Source organism: Rhea pennata, chromosome 11 (genome assembly GCF_028389875.1).
Source record: "Rhea pennata isolate bPtePen1 chromosome 11, bPtePen1.pri, whole genome shotgun sequence".
Classification (NCBI taxonomy): Eukaryota; Metazoa; Chordata; class Aves; order Rheiformes; family Rheidae; genus Rhea; species Rhea pennata.
In genome coordinates, this window is record NC_084673.1 from 7,199,178 (window position 1) to 7,215,518 (window position 16,341).

General features: G+C 51.7%; 1 protein-coding gene across 2 annotated transcripts in view; it reads left to right on the forward strand.

Moving 5' to 3' along the window:
* PCDH19 (protocadherin 19) overlaps positions 1–16,341 on the forward strand; it is a 69,723-nt gene that overhangs the window by 19,811 nt on the left and 33,571 nt on the right. For both annotated transcript variants that reach the window (XM_062584406.1, XM_062584407.1), the window contains exon 3: positions 14,043–14,101. In XM_062584406.1, the coding sequence (XP_062440390.1) occupies positions 14,043–14,101 (59 nt within the window). The remainder of the gene's footprint in view (positions 1–14,042; positions 14,102–16,341) is intronic.

The following is a 16,341-nucleotide window of genomic DNA, read 5'->3' on the forward strand; positions in this document are numbered from 1 at the left end:
GTGGCTTCTGCTGCTGCTGGCGGGAGCAGGACGGGACCGCGCGCGAGGAGCTGTAGCTAATGGCCGGCACAGCCTAATCTCATTGCATGGTAAAGGAGATTTACTGTCACAGAAAAATGAAGGGAAGAATTTTATAACCCTTTTCAGAGGATGTTTTGATGGGCAGGTGCCCTGTGACAGCGGATGTAATTTCAGCTAAGCAGTAAGATATGGATTAAGATTTGCTTCTTGATCAGGCGGGATGCCTGCCGATGACGGTCAGCCGGGAGGCGTTGCCCCAGGCGCGTGTTGCTGCTGCGCTTGGTGTTGCTGAGTGCCAGCAAACCCGCGTGCCCCCGCGGCGGGAGCGGCGTCCCGGGGCCCCCGGCCCGGCTTTGCGTTTCGCTTTTGTAACCATCTGCAGCATTGCAAACCAGCGGATATCTCTCCTCCATCTCCAGTTCGCGCCGGTGCTGGGTAAGATCTCTTTCTAAGTCATGCCGTTTAATTAAATGGTTTAGAGTTGTGGTCACTTGTCATTCACCCAACTTCTAATTGGTCCACTTTATATCTCATCTAATATTGATGACTCTTTCCCTCGAACCCTGCTGGTCTTTCTGCAGGCGCAGGAACCATAGGTTTCTCTGGCTGGCTCCAATCTAATCATATCTCGCCACGTTGAAAACGTGATTGTGTATGTTTGCTAGACGCTGTGTGATTCATATAATCACCATGCAATACGCATCATTCATAAATTGTTTAGCGCGACCTTTTGTACAGTAGCACTAATTATTATTATCACAGAAGCCCAGTAAACTAGACTAGTAATTATCAGGGATTTATTTGAATGGACAGCTAAGCTATTCTTGGCAAGTTAGTCAAAGCAGTTGTCATGACAGCCACACAAATGTGTCTTATGAATTGGGTTAATTAGGGTAATTAATAACTGTTGTTTTGCCCTTTTTAACAAGGTATTGCCTAGGCAGTATCAAAAAATAGAAATTGTACCTAGCAGATATGTTCTTTTTCTAGCAGTAACCTTCAAACCACAAAATCAAAGTAGTAAATACCTGTTGGGTTGTCACTTCACAAATAAAACTGTCATACTTTTCTTGCACAAAAACCATTGAGGAAGAGGATATATTCTGATCTTACTGCTGAACTTTCACTGCTGTGTAGTGCTACAGAGATTTGTCATCATCATTATTAATATTATTATTATTTATTTTAATGCAGTGCTGTTCTAAGCCTTAGCTGTAGACCACGTGTCCATTGGGCAAGGCTCCCTATGAACAAGCGCTTCCTCTGATGGAGAAGGCAACTCCAAGGTCCTCTGAGCTCAGTGGCAATCAGATGAAACTCTACCCATACCAGAACTTAAAGCCAATTTTGAAGTCAGGACCATAAATTATTGTTGTTTTGCTTGTGCATCATTTAAACCTCATCAGGATGATGTCTGGTGCCAGATCTCCAAGTTCCTGCTCAGGCAGAGCATCTGTTTCTTTCAAAAGAAGTGTTTTGCTGAATAAATGATTTTGGTTTTGTTGTTGTTGCTAATATTGAGTAATGGTAGCAACTGATGCTGCTAATAATGAAGTAGTGCCAAAGAGCCTCAAAAAAGTAACAGAAGCAGCCCAAGGTGTTGGGGCTGCACTCGCCTCTTGCTGTCCTTGCACGTGGCCAGCGGTGCCCGTCCAACACCACCGGGCTTGGTGCCGCCCGGGATGGTCTCCCCGAGGGCTGGAGGATCTGCTGGCAATTACTAAAAAAGGCCCAAGATTAGAGATGTGATTCAGAAATATTACGTAAGTTTTGTAGAAAAATGACCTGAATACATGAACGAAGCCTCTGACGGGCTCTTCAGCTGCAAAAAGCCCTGTCTATTTTTATCACTTCTGGGCTTTCGAAGCCCTCTTTTAACTAAAGCTTACTTGATAACACACATCTTTTTAAAAGAAAAGAAAAATTAAGGAGGAAAAAAGGAAGGGGAAAAATATTGAAAGAAAACACCTCTATGGAGAAGGTAGAGTTTTAATGAAGAAATATTTTACACCATTCTCCTGCAGCCTTAGGGCTAATAGCCTGGAACTGGTACTTTGGCTCCTTAAAAAGCCCAACAAGACAAGCCAATTACGGACTCTGAAACATTTTTATTTTTAGTTCCTTGTAATAGCAATTCATCCTCTGCTATGGTACATTAACTGGAAGGAACAAGAAGTAGTAAGGTTTGGGCATCTTTGTAATAACTAACGGGCTGTGTTTGCCGGGTTGTCGATACCGCGGGGTGCGTTTTCCCCCTCTCTTCTGGGGGAAGGTGGGAGGGCGCTGGGCGGGAGCCGCGTGGGCTGGGTGCCGCGGCTCGCGGGCGCAGGGGAGGGTCTCGGTCCCTCCACCCGCGGCGGCGCTCCGGTCGGCGGGAGGAGAGGCCAGGCCCTTCCCGCTTCTCCGTGCAGCCTGTCTCATGACTTCAAGGTTTTGTTTTGTTTTTTTGTTTTTTTTTTTTTTCTTTTTGCAGGCTGGAGAGCTGCGTTTTCCTACCCGAGTAGGAAAAAAAAAGTGGGGAAAACTGGTTTTGATAAATAATTTTGTTGTGAGCAAAATCCCCTGGGGGCTCCGAGCGGGAGCTGGCAGAGGCTATTCTCATTGTGAGTCTTCCCTAGCAATTACAGATAAACAATTTAAATGATAACAAGATGAGCACACGGGGCAGTGTTCGACTGAGTTTTATCATCCTCCGTTGCAGGGGAATTTTAAGCGGAGTCGGGCTGGAGCTGCCGGCACGCGGCCTCCCGGAGGGTCTCCCGCGCTGCTCGCTCCGCGGGCGCGAGGAGCGGGGCCGGCGGCGCGGCGCGGCGCGGGGGCTGCGGAGCGGGGCCGTTCCTGCCCCTGCTCCGCCTGCCCGCTCCGCAAGGAGAGCCGGGCCGATCCTCCGGCCGCCAGCCCGGCAGCCACCCACCCGCGCCCGGGACCGGGGGCCGCCGGGCTGCTCCGCGCGCGGAGGAAGGGAGCAAAGCGCGGAGACGGGCGGCGCGGTGCCGGCGCTGCACTGGCTGAGCCTCGAAATCCCCCCAAAATATGGGCCGAGGCGGCGGCTTCATCTCACACCTTCATTATTTTTAATTGAGCTGCAATGATTTTTGGCTTTTCTTTCCTTTTTTTTCCCTTCTTTCTTTTTTTTTTTCTTTTTTTCAATGGCAAATCTGTGATTTCCTCTGTTCCCTACAAAACGCTTCGTTCTGACCTGCCACTCCAGCAAGTGAATGACAAGGAGTTTGATTTAGCCCTAGCAATGGGAACATTTGAAAAAAAAAAAAAAAAAAAAGAAGTTCCTCTGTTATATTTGCTTGCATTCCTAATGGAAGGAGGCAGGGGAAGGACAGTTCTGAAAGGTTTTTTAACAAATCTGTAAGACATGCCCCATTACCCTAGGCCTGCTGATTAGCTCCAGGCTGTTTCTTGCAGTGCCTAGAGAGGGGTACGCTCTGCGTCGGAGGCTGCGTTCGTGTATCCAATACCCATCCGACAGCCCCACAGGTGATGGGAAAAAAGCGCTGGAAGGTTTCCTGGCTGTTATATCCCAGCGAGGGCTTTTCCTAGCGGTCGCGTGCGCTCCCCTGCACCGAATGCCCCCTTCCCGGGTCGATACCTTGACTTCCCCTTCGGTTTCGTGGTGCTGGTGCCGGGCGGCTGCCCGCCTGGACGCCCTGGCAGCGACTGCTGAAGGGATCCTGCTGCATTCCGGCCTGTAAGGAGCTTTTGGATTATAGGTGCCATATGAACGTAAGGTAGTTTTTCTTATTATTGCATTTTTGCACTTCATAACGATACTGCAGATTTTGGATGTGTTGACAAATTCAAACGGGTGATATTATTTGCGGCTTTCGGGAGTGTAATTATGGCTTCATTGTATGTCGCCACTCTCAGAATTGAATCTGGATTTCTAATCCTGTACCCTTTTTCAAAATCACATCACAGCAGCTCCTTTCCTCCCGCCTGCAATCCATTTTTGGAAAAAAAAAATGAGAAAGCGTGTATTTATTTGGAGAGGGGACAGGAGTTCAGAGCGGATTAGTGGGCATGCCTGTGCCGTAATAGAATCGGTTTTGATACTTTTCCTCATTACGATGAACAGTGTGATGCGAAAGGATGAACTCTCCCAGTGATTTTTCTGCAATGCTTTTTATTTTATCAAGAGAAAATGGAGGCTAGAGGCAGTTCCTTCAGTGTTTAATAGTGTCCATCAGAAGCAAATGCCCTTTATTTAAGCTGCAGTAATTATTAGAGGGTTGCTAGTGTTAAGCAGCCATGGAGTCTGGCTCTGAGGAATGTTCATTGTGCCTCATTAAATTTGGAATTAGTACTTAAAAGGTCAGAAATAAATATTCTGTTTATATTTCGGGGCTAGTAAATCTAAATGGATGCTGTGTTTGCACATCCTTGTCTCGGCTCATTCCTGCTGAACGGGGTTAGGCAGCAATCAGAATGTCTGCAAAAAAGCCCAGCCCCAAAACCGACCATGGTTTCATTGATCAAGAGCAGGAAAATGAGCTGCTGTATTACATCTAATTATAAAACATCAATATCAGACGCTAAATGCACTTGCTGTTTCAGAGACAGTATATCGCTAGTTTACAGTTTGCAATCTCATGTATTATGGGCTTTAGCAGTAAGCTCGGGTATGGGAGAATGGCCTCAAAGGGAGAAGCCAGAGGTCAGATCCTTTTAACCTTTATTGAACTTCTGCAGGTGACTGACTCTTAAATGCTCCTTAATAATAACTGAATTGCTTCACATTTCTCTTTGGCCGTGCTCAGGGTTGTTGACCCAATGCAAGTGCATGCTGCATCTCGTTTTCCCTGTAAAAGCAGAAGTTTTGCAGCCAAGGTGCTGTTCACCTCTGGGTTTCATCTTGGCTGGGTTTGGAGCTGGATGGTTAATGGGTTGGTAATCATCCACCTGATGGCAGGTGCTGGTGCCTGTGTGAAGTCCATCAAGGGTCTCTGGTGGGTCCCCGGTTCGCAGGGCTCATCAGTGGGAGCTCTGTGACTGGCACAAATTGCCCCCCTGGCTGGCAGCCTGGCAGCAAGGCCAAGGACTGTGAGGACTGTACAGCCCTTGGTCCCTGCGGTCACGGGGATTCGTGCTGAGTGGAGGCAGTGGCTGGCATCTGAACAGGCCATTTCTGAAGGTCCCCGACACTGCAGAGGTTTTGAGGTCAAAGCACAGCAGCCACTGGCTCCCCAGGTGAAAGCGCTGTTAGTTATTTGGGTTAGAGTTTGCACCAGGCATTTAACCGAAGCCTTAGGCTGGTGTTGCTTCAAAATCTTCTCTGATATTTACTATGACTGCAGGTGCCTACGCTGGGTACTCAGGATGTGGAGGTATAGAGTGATGTGTCTTCTGCTTCATCGTCCTTAATTGTGGCAGTCAGCTCTTCAGGAGCCTCAAAACCAGGGGTTGAAGCATTGCAGGTCCTTGACGTTATAGATACCCTCATGCATCTGAGCAGAAGCAGTGGCAGGCGCTCCTGGGAGGAGAAGCGGTGTTTTGGGAAGTGGGTCAGCCCGTTTTTCATTCAAGTCTGATCCCCAGCCTCTGGTTGTGGCCTTTGACTGATGCTTCAAGGCAAAGCCGTTCTCGTCAGCAGCCTGCAGTACCCTGGCCAATTATGCGATGTCAGACACCAAGGGGGAAAATCTTTCCTGACGTCTTTTGTGATCAGTTTACAGCCTGGAGCGCAGGATTCGATTATTCTTATCTTAGTGTTTAAAGAAACCAGTCATGTTGCTGGTCATAAAATCAGCCTTGACTGTCTTCGTTGCCTGCAACGCGTGTCTGTCAGGGACCCCACACCCTCGCCGTCTCTAATGAAGAGCCCATCTCTGTGTGTGCGGTTGTGCGAGAGGTGTCAGAGTCATCTGCTGGGGTTAGGACGTCGCCTTCTGCGTGGTCTAACAGCTCTGCTGGGCTGTAAGTTGTCATCTTGCGTTATGAAGTAATTGCCTCCAGAGTGGGCTTTGGAGTTGGAGTTTGCCGGTAAAACCCTTTGTTTTAAGACGCCTTTGTTCTCCAGTTGCTCTTGTTGAGATACCAACAGGCTTGATGATGAATCCCGTTCTCAAATTAGGGAGCAGTTCTTCCTTCAGGACTTCTGCTGGTCAGGGTGTTTGTGGAGCTAGCTGGCAGTGCTCTTGTCCCCTCTCCAGTGATCAGCTTGGAGTCTCTCTGCAGCCCTGGGAGGTGGCCACCATGCTCTGGACGGCCAGCCCATGACCACCTCACTATACTGTGTCCAGCTGGGTTGTGCAGGAGCAGTTGTGCATGTATCGAGCCCTTGCACGCAGTGCGTGCATGCTCATTCACACTGCCTGAGTATCGCGAGGCAGGAGGGTCCTCCTGCAGCTCTTATACGTAATGTGCAACCTGTGTTGAACCAAGGATGAGTTGAAGGTAGATATTTTCCATAAGTTCAGGACATGCCTAAGAAGCCAGGTCTCCTGGAGACCTTTACAGGTGCTGGAGAAGCTGCAGGGCTCCCTGCAAAATGAACCACTGAAGTGGAGGTTTGCAAAGAGGTGCGCTAGGTTTTAGCCCTGAGGTCTCCATCAAGTCGTAGGGGGCTGAAGAGCACCCATGTGCAAGCAGCTGGAGGTGCTCCAAGCCAGTAAGTTGCAGTGACGGGTTGTTGCTCAGAAGGAGGGCTGAGATTTCAAGAGTCCAAAAATCGCCAGTGGTTTGGCCACAGGGGAAGGCGACGGGCCTTCGCCGAGGCGGCAGCCCAGCTGCCCTTGCCGTGCCAGCCGCGTGGAGACCTGAAGGCCCCGAGTGCTGGGTATCTGGGAATTAACTCAGTCTGTCCTGCGGAAAAAACGCCACTAGAATCTGGCATGACCCTTTCAAAGTTCGCCCTAGATTTGTGAGCCAGATGGCAGCAGGAGCACTTTTGCCTCCTCTGGGCTTTGTATGTTGTTATCTTTTGCCAAAAGTGTGTTTGGAGCAGAGAAAAGGCATGTCACTCCGTCACCAGCGCCCAGGCTGACGCGTGTTGTTTTTAAAGAGCTCTTTTTCCTTCTCTGTCTCTTTTCTTTTTCTTCTTTTTCTTCCCTATCTTTAAAGGAGAGCGCAGAGGAGGATGAAAGAAGAAAAAACCTCTGAGTTTCCCCTCCAGAGCGGTTAAAAAGCTCCGGTGGGTGTTGATGGGAGCATCGCAAGGACGACCCCGGGCACCGCCGCGGCCGTGGCCACCCGAGCGAGGAGGCAGCCTGCGGGGGCCGGTCCCTCGTCCTCGGGAGGGTTGGCTGATGGTGGTGATTATGTTGTGTTTTGTACGGAGCCTGTTCCCGTTGGGAGTGAGTCTCAGAGCACTTATTTATTTCCCAAGGGGTAATAAGCAGCTTGCTAAATGATAATGACTTGTAGTCATTGCTGATGCAGGCTACATTTGACCCAATCCCCTTTTTGAAATTATCCGTGTTTTACAAAGCTAGTTCGAGTGTTTTTATTTAATCTGCATTATTCTATAGCACGTAATATAGTTTGAACCATAAGAATTAAGTGTTGGCAAGATTTCTTAACGGGAAGCAACAGATATATTTCAGATTCTGGAGTTTTTGATTGATTGTCCCATGAGAACAAGACTGAGGAGTAAATGAGAATGGGAGAAACAGTTTTACAAGCCCTGCTTTTCCCACCAGGGAGGCTGTGTGTATTTTGTGAATGATTTGACATTTCTGTGGTCCCTGACATGCCTACAGCACCGCTGTAAGGTCAGAAGACCTGTTCTCCCGGTGAATACGTGCATCTTAATGCAGAGTTGGAGGGGCTGGGGTGGAGGAGCCATTGCGTAATGTGGGAGGATTTTATTAAACCCAGAACAAGAGATGCATGTTGCAGCCTTGGAGAAAGGTCCACTTCATTGTCTAGTAATAAAGGGTGACATGCAAGCTTTATTAACAAGACATGTAGGAAAAAAAAAAAGGGCTCAAGGGATAACTCTGAAAAAGTGGTGCTAAATGTGTCATTTTTATGAAGCTGATTTTGTGAAGGGTTCCTACATGCTTTGGCAGGAGGTTGCAGCAGGTTTACAATAATTTGTAGAAAGATAGAAATGTTTTCACCCTGAAGTGAGAAGAACAGCAAAAAGCCCATGTTGGTATGTTTTGGGTTTGTATTCCGAGTTGGAGATTTTCAAAGGGTAGATACCTGCCAGTTTGCTCAGGGGAGAGCCGGGCCCAGCTTGGAGCAGCCCTGCACTTTGCTGGGGGGTTGAAAGCAGGCAGAGGACCTCTGTGTTCTTGCGAAGCCAGACCCTGATCCAGATCCAACGTAGCATCAAAAGCCGGATTTTAACCTTCACAAAGTCCAGCTTGGAAAAAATAAAAACAACCAACCAACCAAAAAAATGATCTCCCACTCAAAACAGCTGAAAGGAGGGAAGAGGGAGAACAGAGGTGATGGCTGAGCCCGTGCCCGGAGGCGGCGGGGCTGCGGGGAGCGAGGACGCCTGCCGGCTCCGTGCTCGGGCAGCCCGAGCCGGGCTCTCGCGCCACGCCGGGTCCGTACGGTCGCGCCGCGCCGTCCTCCGCGCGCCGCGTTTTTAAAGACGCTCGTTTGTATGTTTTCTGCGTCGCGGAGGAAATTCAGAAGCTCCTGGCGCCTGAATTATTAAGGGGAAGCGTTACGGCAGCTGAACAGACTCCTAATGAACCGAGCCCCCCGGCTCAGCCGTCGCGTGGTCGCGGCTGCTCGCTCTTGGGGCCGAGGACGCGCTCCCTTCGCGCCCGCGCGCCGGGGCCGCGGCGCTGAGCCGCCGCAGCCCGCTGACCTTTACGCTGGCCCCGCTTCACTTTCATTAAGCTTTTACGTTAAACGGCCTCTGGATCCTTTGGCTTTTATTTCTGTTATTTTAAGGCAGAGCGTAAGTAGCTGTTAGATTAGTATCTCATTTCTAATAGGTCATTTGGTAATAGGAGAGTCACCCTCGCCATGTCCAGTTCAGGAAGAGTTTTATTGATGTTCATGCATCTTTTTATTTTTTTTAATTTAATGGAAATGATAGTTCTCAACAAAAAGCAACCACTGGAAAGAAAGATATTTAAAATTTCCCTGCTGATTGCTCGATTCCGAGTGTATCGTTATATTTATATTTGTGTTGCTAAGGCAGCAGTTAAAAGCATTTTTCAAATTAGACGTTGGTAAGCTGCGTGCGGAGCCAGGGCTTTCTCTTTGATGGACGTGACACGGACGTGCTGCATGCGAGAAGCGAGCCCCAAAGTTGGCAGTGTTTTTATTGCTTCCCGCAAGAGAGGTGCGGTCCGAAGCCTTAACTGGGACCACAGAATTCAGGCTAGGTGCTACTTGGTGCTCCCCGATAGCTCAGACGTGCCGTTTATTCGCAGCGTACCCGCTGAGGGTCTGACCCGGACGAGCGTTGGGCTTGCTGAGAGGCGCGGGAGCAAAGCGTTGGCAGCCCGTTCGAGAGGGCCCCGGCGTACCTGGCTCGGAGCGGGGAGGGGAACGGCTGCGCGAGCCTCTCCTCGCCTTGCTTTTTGTGGGAGCAGGTCTGATCATTAAGGAAGTAATGGGCTCGTTTGCTTTTGCCGAAATAACGAAGAAGAGGGGGCTGCGCTCTCCGTGATGCGCTTTATGAAAGAGCGCGCTGTTTCATCGGCGAAACCAGGCCTTAGCTTTTCCCTCCTTTTGGTGCTTCAACTTTGTTCTTCAGGCCTCATTAAGACAGGGAGTGTATCCTTTTCCAATTAAAATGTTGACATGTTGGAGACGTTCTCCTTCCCAGTCATTTTGCCTCTGTTTGCAAGTGATTGCACTTTGCAGGGTGAACTAGAATTAAATCAAGTGAACTTCGATTGAATAATGCAAACTATAAAGCAGCCCTTCTCCATGAAAAATCTCATTTCTTTTTTATTTTTCTGTTTTGATCCCGTAGCCTCTATGGAGATAACCTTGACAGATAATCCCACAGCTGAGGAGCAGCCTCATAAACTGCTAGGCTGCCTCGTAAACCACCTGGAGCACACCAGGTTGGAAAGCGCAGCCAGCCCTTGCGGAGGGGAGCAAACCACCAGCGAGCGGAAGCAGATTTCCCTTCTTTGCTGCCATGTCGTTCCTTGTCTTGTCTGAAATCTGGAAGTAATTTGCATTAGGAGTGCTTTTCCCGATGGCGCGCTGGATTTGAAGCCTGGGAGTGGATAGTGTGCGTAACTGAAGCCCCCGCAGGAGCTGAGCCCGTCGCGCGTAGGGTTGCGGCGTTGCGGTGCAGGGTGTCCAGAGCGGGGAGCGAGCGTGCGTACTGGAAGGAACATCATTCCAGTCAATCAGACTGAAATTGGGGGGGGGGGGATTTGCTCATTAGTGAATGATTTCCGTTGGTCCAAGAGTTGATCTTTTTTTTTTTGTCACCGATCAATAGCAAAGCTCCCAGTGACACGGGAAGACCAGGTCTGAGCTCCGGGGCCGTGTCTGCCGTGCAGAGGCAGGCACGCCTGCAGCGCGCGGCCTTCCGCCCAGCCCGCGCCCGATGCAGAGCAGCGTTGCGAGGGTGGCATGGGGTTGAACGTTGCCTGCAGATGATGCTGGGTGCTCCCTCGGATGCCTCAAGCTCGTACCATTGGGGCTTCGTGGCTCCTAGAGCTTTAAAGCTCTGGGATGTGCCTGTATATATTAAAATTTCCTCTCTGCTTACAAAGTCTGTGTAGCCTGAAAGTCCTGTAGCTCCACTGCCCCAAACCTCGAGTCAGAAAAGGCCACGCGACAGCAGCAGTCGTTCAACGTGATGGTGATGGTACGGTGTGGTGGTCCCCCGCGGAACGTTGTACCTGCGGGGTCTTCTGGAGCCGGGGGGCGATGGGTGGGCAGCAGGGCAGGGCGGACACCCAAGCACGCCTTGGGAGCCCGGTACGCGGGCAGGTGCTCGTGGTGCAGCTTTTTGCTCGGTCGTTTCCCGGGCAGCCCTGCACGTGCTCCTCGCTCCACCCTCTCGCTCTTCTCGCCCGGTTGTCCCGGGACCGAGGGGCCCGTGCCGAGCGGCGCAGCCGGCGCTCCTTCCCCGGGGCTCCAGGCCCGCCGCCGTGGCCCTCCGCGGCTCCCCGGGGCCGGAGCCGGCTGGGGGCCCGGGTTTGCTCGGGCCGTTCCCGCGTCTGCCGGGCTGAGTGTACTCCCCTCTGAACAGCGATTGCTTTAAAACCGTCTCTGATTCTTCCTGCCCTCCACCGCTCAGCTGCTGTCACAGCCTGTTTCCGAAGCGCTTCCCTCCGTGCGCTGTGCAGTGCCCTGATTTCCCACCTGCCCCAGGCCGGGCTTGCGGGAGGGAAATACAACGGGAATCTCTCCGGGCGTGGTGGTATCCCTCCCCCGGTGACGGCGGCGTCGGGATTGATGGGTAAACACCGGAGCAGAGAATTTCTGCAGCATTTAAATCTTTGGCATTGTGTATTTTAAAAATACATGTGTACGTTGCCTTCCGAGACACGGAGCTCTTTAACAATCAAAGTCGTGCTGCAGGAACAAGGATGCAAGAACTGCAGGGACTAGTAGTTTGTGCAGTAAATCTCCTGCGTGACTCTACAGCAGTAATTACTATGTGAAAGTAATAACTGAGCTGTGCGGAGTGCGAGGCCAACTCCCCCAGCTCGCAGAGCCTTGCATGTTTCTCTCTGGGAGGCTCCTGTTTGGTAAATTAGATATTGTGCTGTATTTCAGAAAAGGTCACACTTAACCAGCACTGCCTTTGCTTTATTATCTTGGTACGGCAGTATAACCTCTGCTGGGGTACGATTGGATTTCGCATTCGGCTCGGCTGCAGCTGCCCTGCTCTCTGCATCCTGCCGTTGTGATTACGTTAGCAGCAGACTCTGCTTTCCTTTATTTATTGAGACATTAAAGATGCATGCATTTATTTTTACCATGTTCATAATTGCCATAAAAACAGGCCGTAGCATTCCAAAGTGGCTCTTCGGGAGGGAGAGAGAGGAAGAGGCTGGGGGAGAGGAGGAGCCGCGGCGAAGCCTCGCCGACTCCGGGTCCGCTCGAGCCGCGGCGAGCGCCCGCGGCCCGGGCGCAGCGTCTCCTGCCGCTCCGCGCGGGCTGCCCGTCGGCGGGCCGGGGCGACGCTGAGGCCCGGAGGCAGGGGCCGCGTCGGCGTCCAAAAGCGGCTCGCTTCCAGCGGGCAGATCCTCCAAATCGGCTGGTAGCTCGTTACTGACCGAAGTAAAGATGCTCGCACAGGGTGCGGCCGGGCTCTGCCCCAGCGGCTCCTCACCGCTGCCTGCTGCAAACTCTGTGGCTTCGTCCAGGTCTGCCTCAAGCCACGCGGCCCTCGCCTATCCCGGCCACGCGGCTCCCACCCATCCCGGCCACGCGGCTCCCGCCCATCCCGGCCACGCGGCTCCCGCCCATCCCGGCCACACAGCTCCCGCCCATCCCGGCCACGCGGCTCCCGCCCATCCCGGCCACGCGGCTCCCACCCATCCCGGCCACGCGGCTCCCACCCATCCCGGCCACGCAGCTCCCACCCATCCCGGCCACACAGCTCCCGCCCATCCCGGCCACGCGGCTCCCGCCCATCCTGGCCACGTGGCTCCCACCCATCCCGGCCACGCGGCTCCCACCCATCCCGGCCACACAGCTCCCGCCCATCCCGGCCACGCAGCTCCCGCCCATCCCGGCCACGCAGCTCCCTCCCATCCCGGCCACACAGCTCCCACCCATCCCGGCCACGCGGCTCCCACCCATCCCGGCCACACAGCTCCCGCCCATCCCGGCCACGCGGCTCCCACCCATCCCGGCCACACAGCTCCCGCCCATCCCGGCCACACGGCTCCCACCCATCCCGGCCACACAGCTCCCGCCCATCCCGGCCACGTGGCTCCCACCCATCCCGGCCACGCAGCTCCCACTCATCCTGGCCGCGTAGCCCCTGCCCCATCCCGGCCATGTGGCTCCCACCCATCCCAGCCACACAGCCCTCGCCCATCCTGGCCAAGCACTCCTGCCCATCCCGGCCGCGTGGCCCCTGCGCCATCCCAGCCATGCAGCCCTCGCCTATCCCGGCCACGCGGCCCCCACCCATGCCGGGGCAGTCACTCCACGGCCTCGCTGGTGGTAGCCCCGTGCTCCCTCCCTGCTTTCCAGCAGCTTTTTGAGCGCGTTCTGCTCGTCGCACAGCAGCCGTTAGGAAGCCAGACAAGCCAGGCTGTGTAATCTGAGGTTGGAAGAGGGTGTTTTAAGTGCAGACTTTGTTAGTGGGTTTTCCTGGCAAATGACAAGTCCATTGACTTTTCTCCCACCCTTCCACTCCCCTCCGACTTTTAACCAGTGTCTCCCATTGTTTGCTTTTGTATTAATAACTGAGCCCAATGTCTCGGCAAATGAAATGGTTTAAAACAAAGAAAAGTGCCCACATTAAATTCCCTGGCAGGGGATTACCTTGCTGGCATTTACATATCTATGCAATAAATATTTTAACATGTTAATTATACACTAATAAGAAAAATACCTTTTGAACTTTCAGTCAAATTGACACACACAGAACTGAGTCCATCAGGGAATTAAAAGCAATTAGTTTTGTAACAGAGCGTAGTCACGTTGTTTCTTTTCTGCAAATTGTTCTGCGGTCACCCCTGAGCCTTCTTTTCGCCGAGTGCTTATATAAAGACTGACAGGGCCTGGCGTCTTCAGCTGACTTAAAAATAAGGTATTCGTTTTGCATCAGAGGTGTTTCTGCCTCTTCGGGGGCCAGAATGAGCTTTGGCGAACGTGTACGCGAGCGCGTGCTTGCGGCGCCCGCGGGTGCCGTGGGACGGGACGGGACGGGACGGGCTGCCGGGGCGAGGGCCCAGGCGTCCGGGCTCCTCAGCGCCTGCTCCTGTGCCGACCGGGCGGTTCCGGGGGAAAAAGGTGAAATCCGCCCCAGAGCGGCTCCTTTCGCAGGCGCGGGGTCCCCCGGTTGCTTTGCCGTGCGCACGGTGAACCCTGCAAACCCGACTGTTCCTGTTCTTGGATGAATCAGACTTGTAACTATCTCCCTTTTCTTTTCCTCCTTTCAGACTGAAAACTACTCCTTTGATTCCAACTATGTGAACAGCAGAGCTCATTTAATAAAAAGGTACGTAGGTTTGCTTGGAAGTGCTTTGGCTCGCCTAGCCAAATCCTGATTACTTAACGTTCTTTCTTACTGCGTTACACGCTACTTGCTTTTTTTAACATGCAAAACGTTTCAAGAATAATCGTCTGATTTTAAAAACAGTATTTACTTCCTATTAAGTCCCAATTGCTCTTGGTTTTCAGTGGAGGTTTTTTTCTTCTGTTTGGCTCTTTCATACTGGGAAGTTGCTGTGAGTTAAGTGGAGTGCTTTTACCCTGACAACTTTAAAATTCGTGGAGTTTATTCTGTTTGAATGGACAAGAATAAAATGATAGATTCGGATGGTGATTGGACACCTCTGCCATGTGAGGTGGAGGAAAAAAATCTCGTTTGGTGGCAGGTAGTTTGATACCTGCTTGCTGTTTTAGTTTGAATACTGAGGCAAAATAACATTTTGCTGGGTTCTTTTTTCCGTTGGTAAAGAGTAAATCATGAGTTCGGCTGCAGCCTTGCAATTACCCTTGGGTGAGTTTAACCCTTTGGGTAAAACTCTGCTTTTCTTAGTGTCCTTCAGATTTTCCAGGGGCAAAGCAGAGACTCCGGTAAGTTAACGTCTCGGTTATTCCAGCTTAGCCCCATTGACTCCGCCTAGGCTGTATTAAAATAAATGAGCACTGAGTATCGCCCTGCAGGGGAAGGTCTCCAATCCTTCCTCTCCCTCACTTTCCATTTCCAAGGCTGTAAAAGACACTGACACAGCAGGATCGATACTAATCAGGCGGCTGCAGCGTGAGGCTGGAGGTCTGTCTCCCCGCGCGCCGCGGGCTGCGCTAATCCCCCTTTGCAGGATGAGGTTAGGCAGGCCACAGGAGGTGGCCGGCAGCTATTTCCACCGGCTCCCTTCTCTGTTCCTCCACCTCTCCACCATGCGTTGCACTTTCTCCAAGCCCCAGTGTTTGAAAGGAAGAATGACAGTGTTGCGGAATGAGAGCCGAGGGACGGCGTTCGGCCGAGTCTTCCGTGCTGTCTGCGGAAGGCAGCGTGGCGGCAGGGCTGTAACGGAGAGCAGAAGTGGGCCCTGAACTGTTGAGATCTGATTAGAGCAGTAAAAAAAATCCAATTATCTTTCTGGCTAAGAGCCCATTTGTTTACATCTTAAAAATATAGGGACTAAGGGAGCAGCAAGTGCAGGGTTCGAGCCACTTCAGCTGAGCCAGCGGAGGGCTGGTAGATTTGTCTGCATTGCTCGTGATGTTTAGCGATGCTAATGTGATTGCGAGAGAGATGGGCTGCCTGTGCCATGTCACTCTTCCCGAGATAGGCTGCAGGCATCCTGGAAAAAAAAAAAAAAAAAAAAAACAAGCCCCCAAATGTATTAATCTTGCCTCGTTCACACCTAGCGTAAAGGCAGGCAGCGCGCCCGCCTGCCCCGGCGGGGTTTACTCCGCCGCCGTATTGTTTGGGAAACGCTGCGATTGCCCGTTCTCGGTTCTCGCAGACCTGCCCATCCTTTGGAGACGTGTCAGCCGCGGAAACATGTTGTGTGGCTGCTGCAGTATGGTCTGCTTCACTGCGGGGAAGAGAAACGCGCTGTAACACAGACTGCCGGCGCGCTACGAGCAGCGGCGCCGTGTAGGACAGAGTTTCCCCTCGCCTTCTCCCTTTGTCTTGTATCTTAAGTGCGACGGATGCTGTGCAGACATCCGAGAACAAAAATATTTTCTGTAGCATACTGTGGCATCATTTTCATCCTTTGCCTTTATGAAGATGTTGTAGCGCTTCTATCTTTGGTTAGTGAATCTCCTCAAATCTATTAATTAATCTATTTGTACTTTTCCTGTGTTGTCTGCCTGCCTCTCTCGCTTATGTACGCGCACACAAATGAATTGTAGATTTGTAGTGCTTTCTTAACTTAAAATTCTTTGATGTTGCCTGGAATCAAAGTCGGTGGCTTCAACAGGGACATCTTTATTTAAAAGGTAACGTTTGAAGGTTTACCAATTTATATGTATTTCAGAGTTCCCCCCTCATGTGCTTTTGCAAAGCATCAAATGGTAGGTGGTCTGCTTGGTTTCCGTGGAGACGTAAGAGGGCTTTACAAGGTAATGAAAATCTGCAGCTCTTTGGTGCTTTGAAGCACAGGCCATTTCTTATCCTGAGCGATTTCAAACCAAATCAGCCAGCGAGAAAGTTTGGTGCAGCTTATGTGTTGGTGCAAACCGATCCCCAGGACGGGGGCAGCCGAAGGGTTGTGCCTGCTT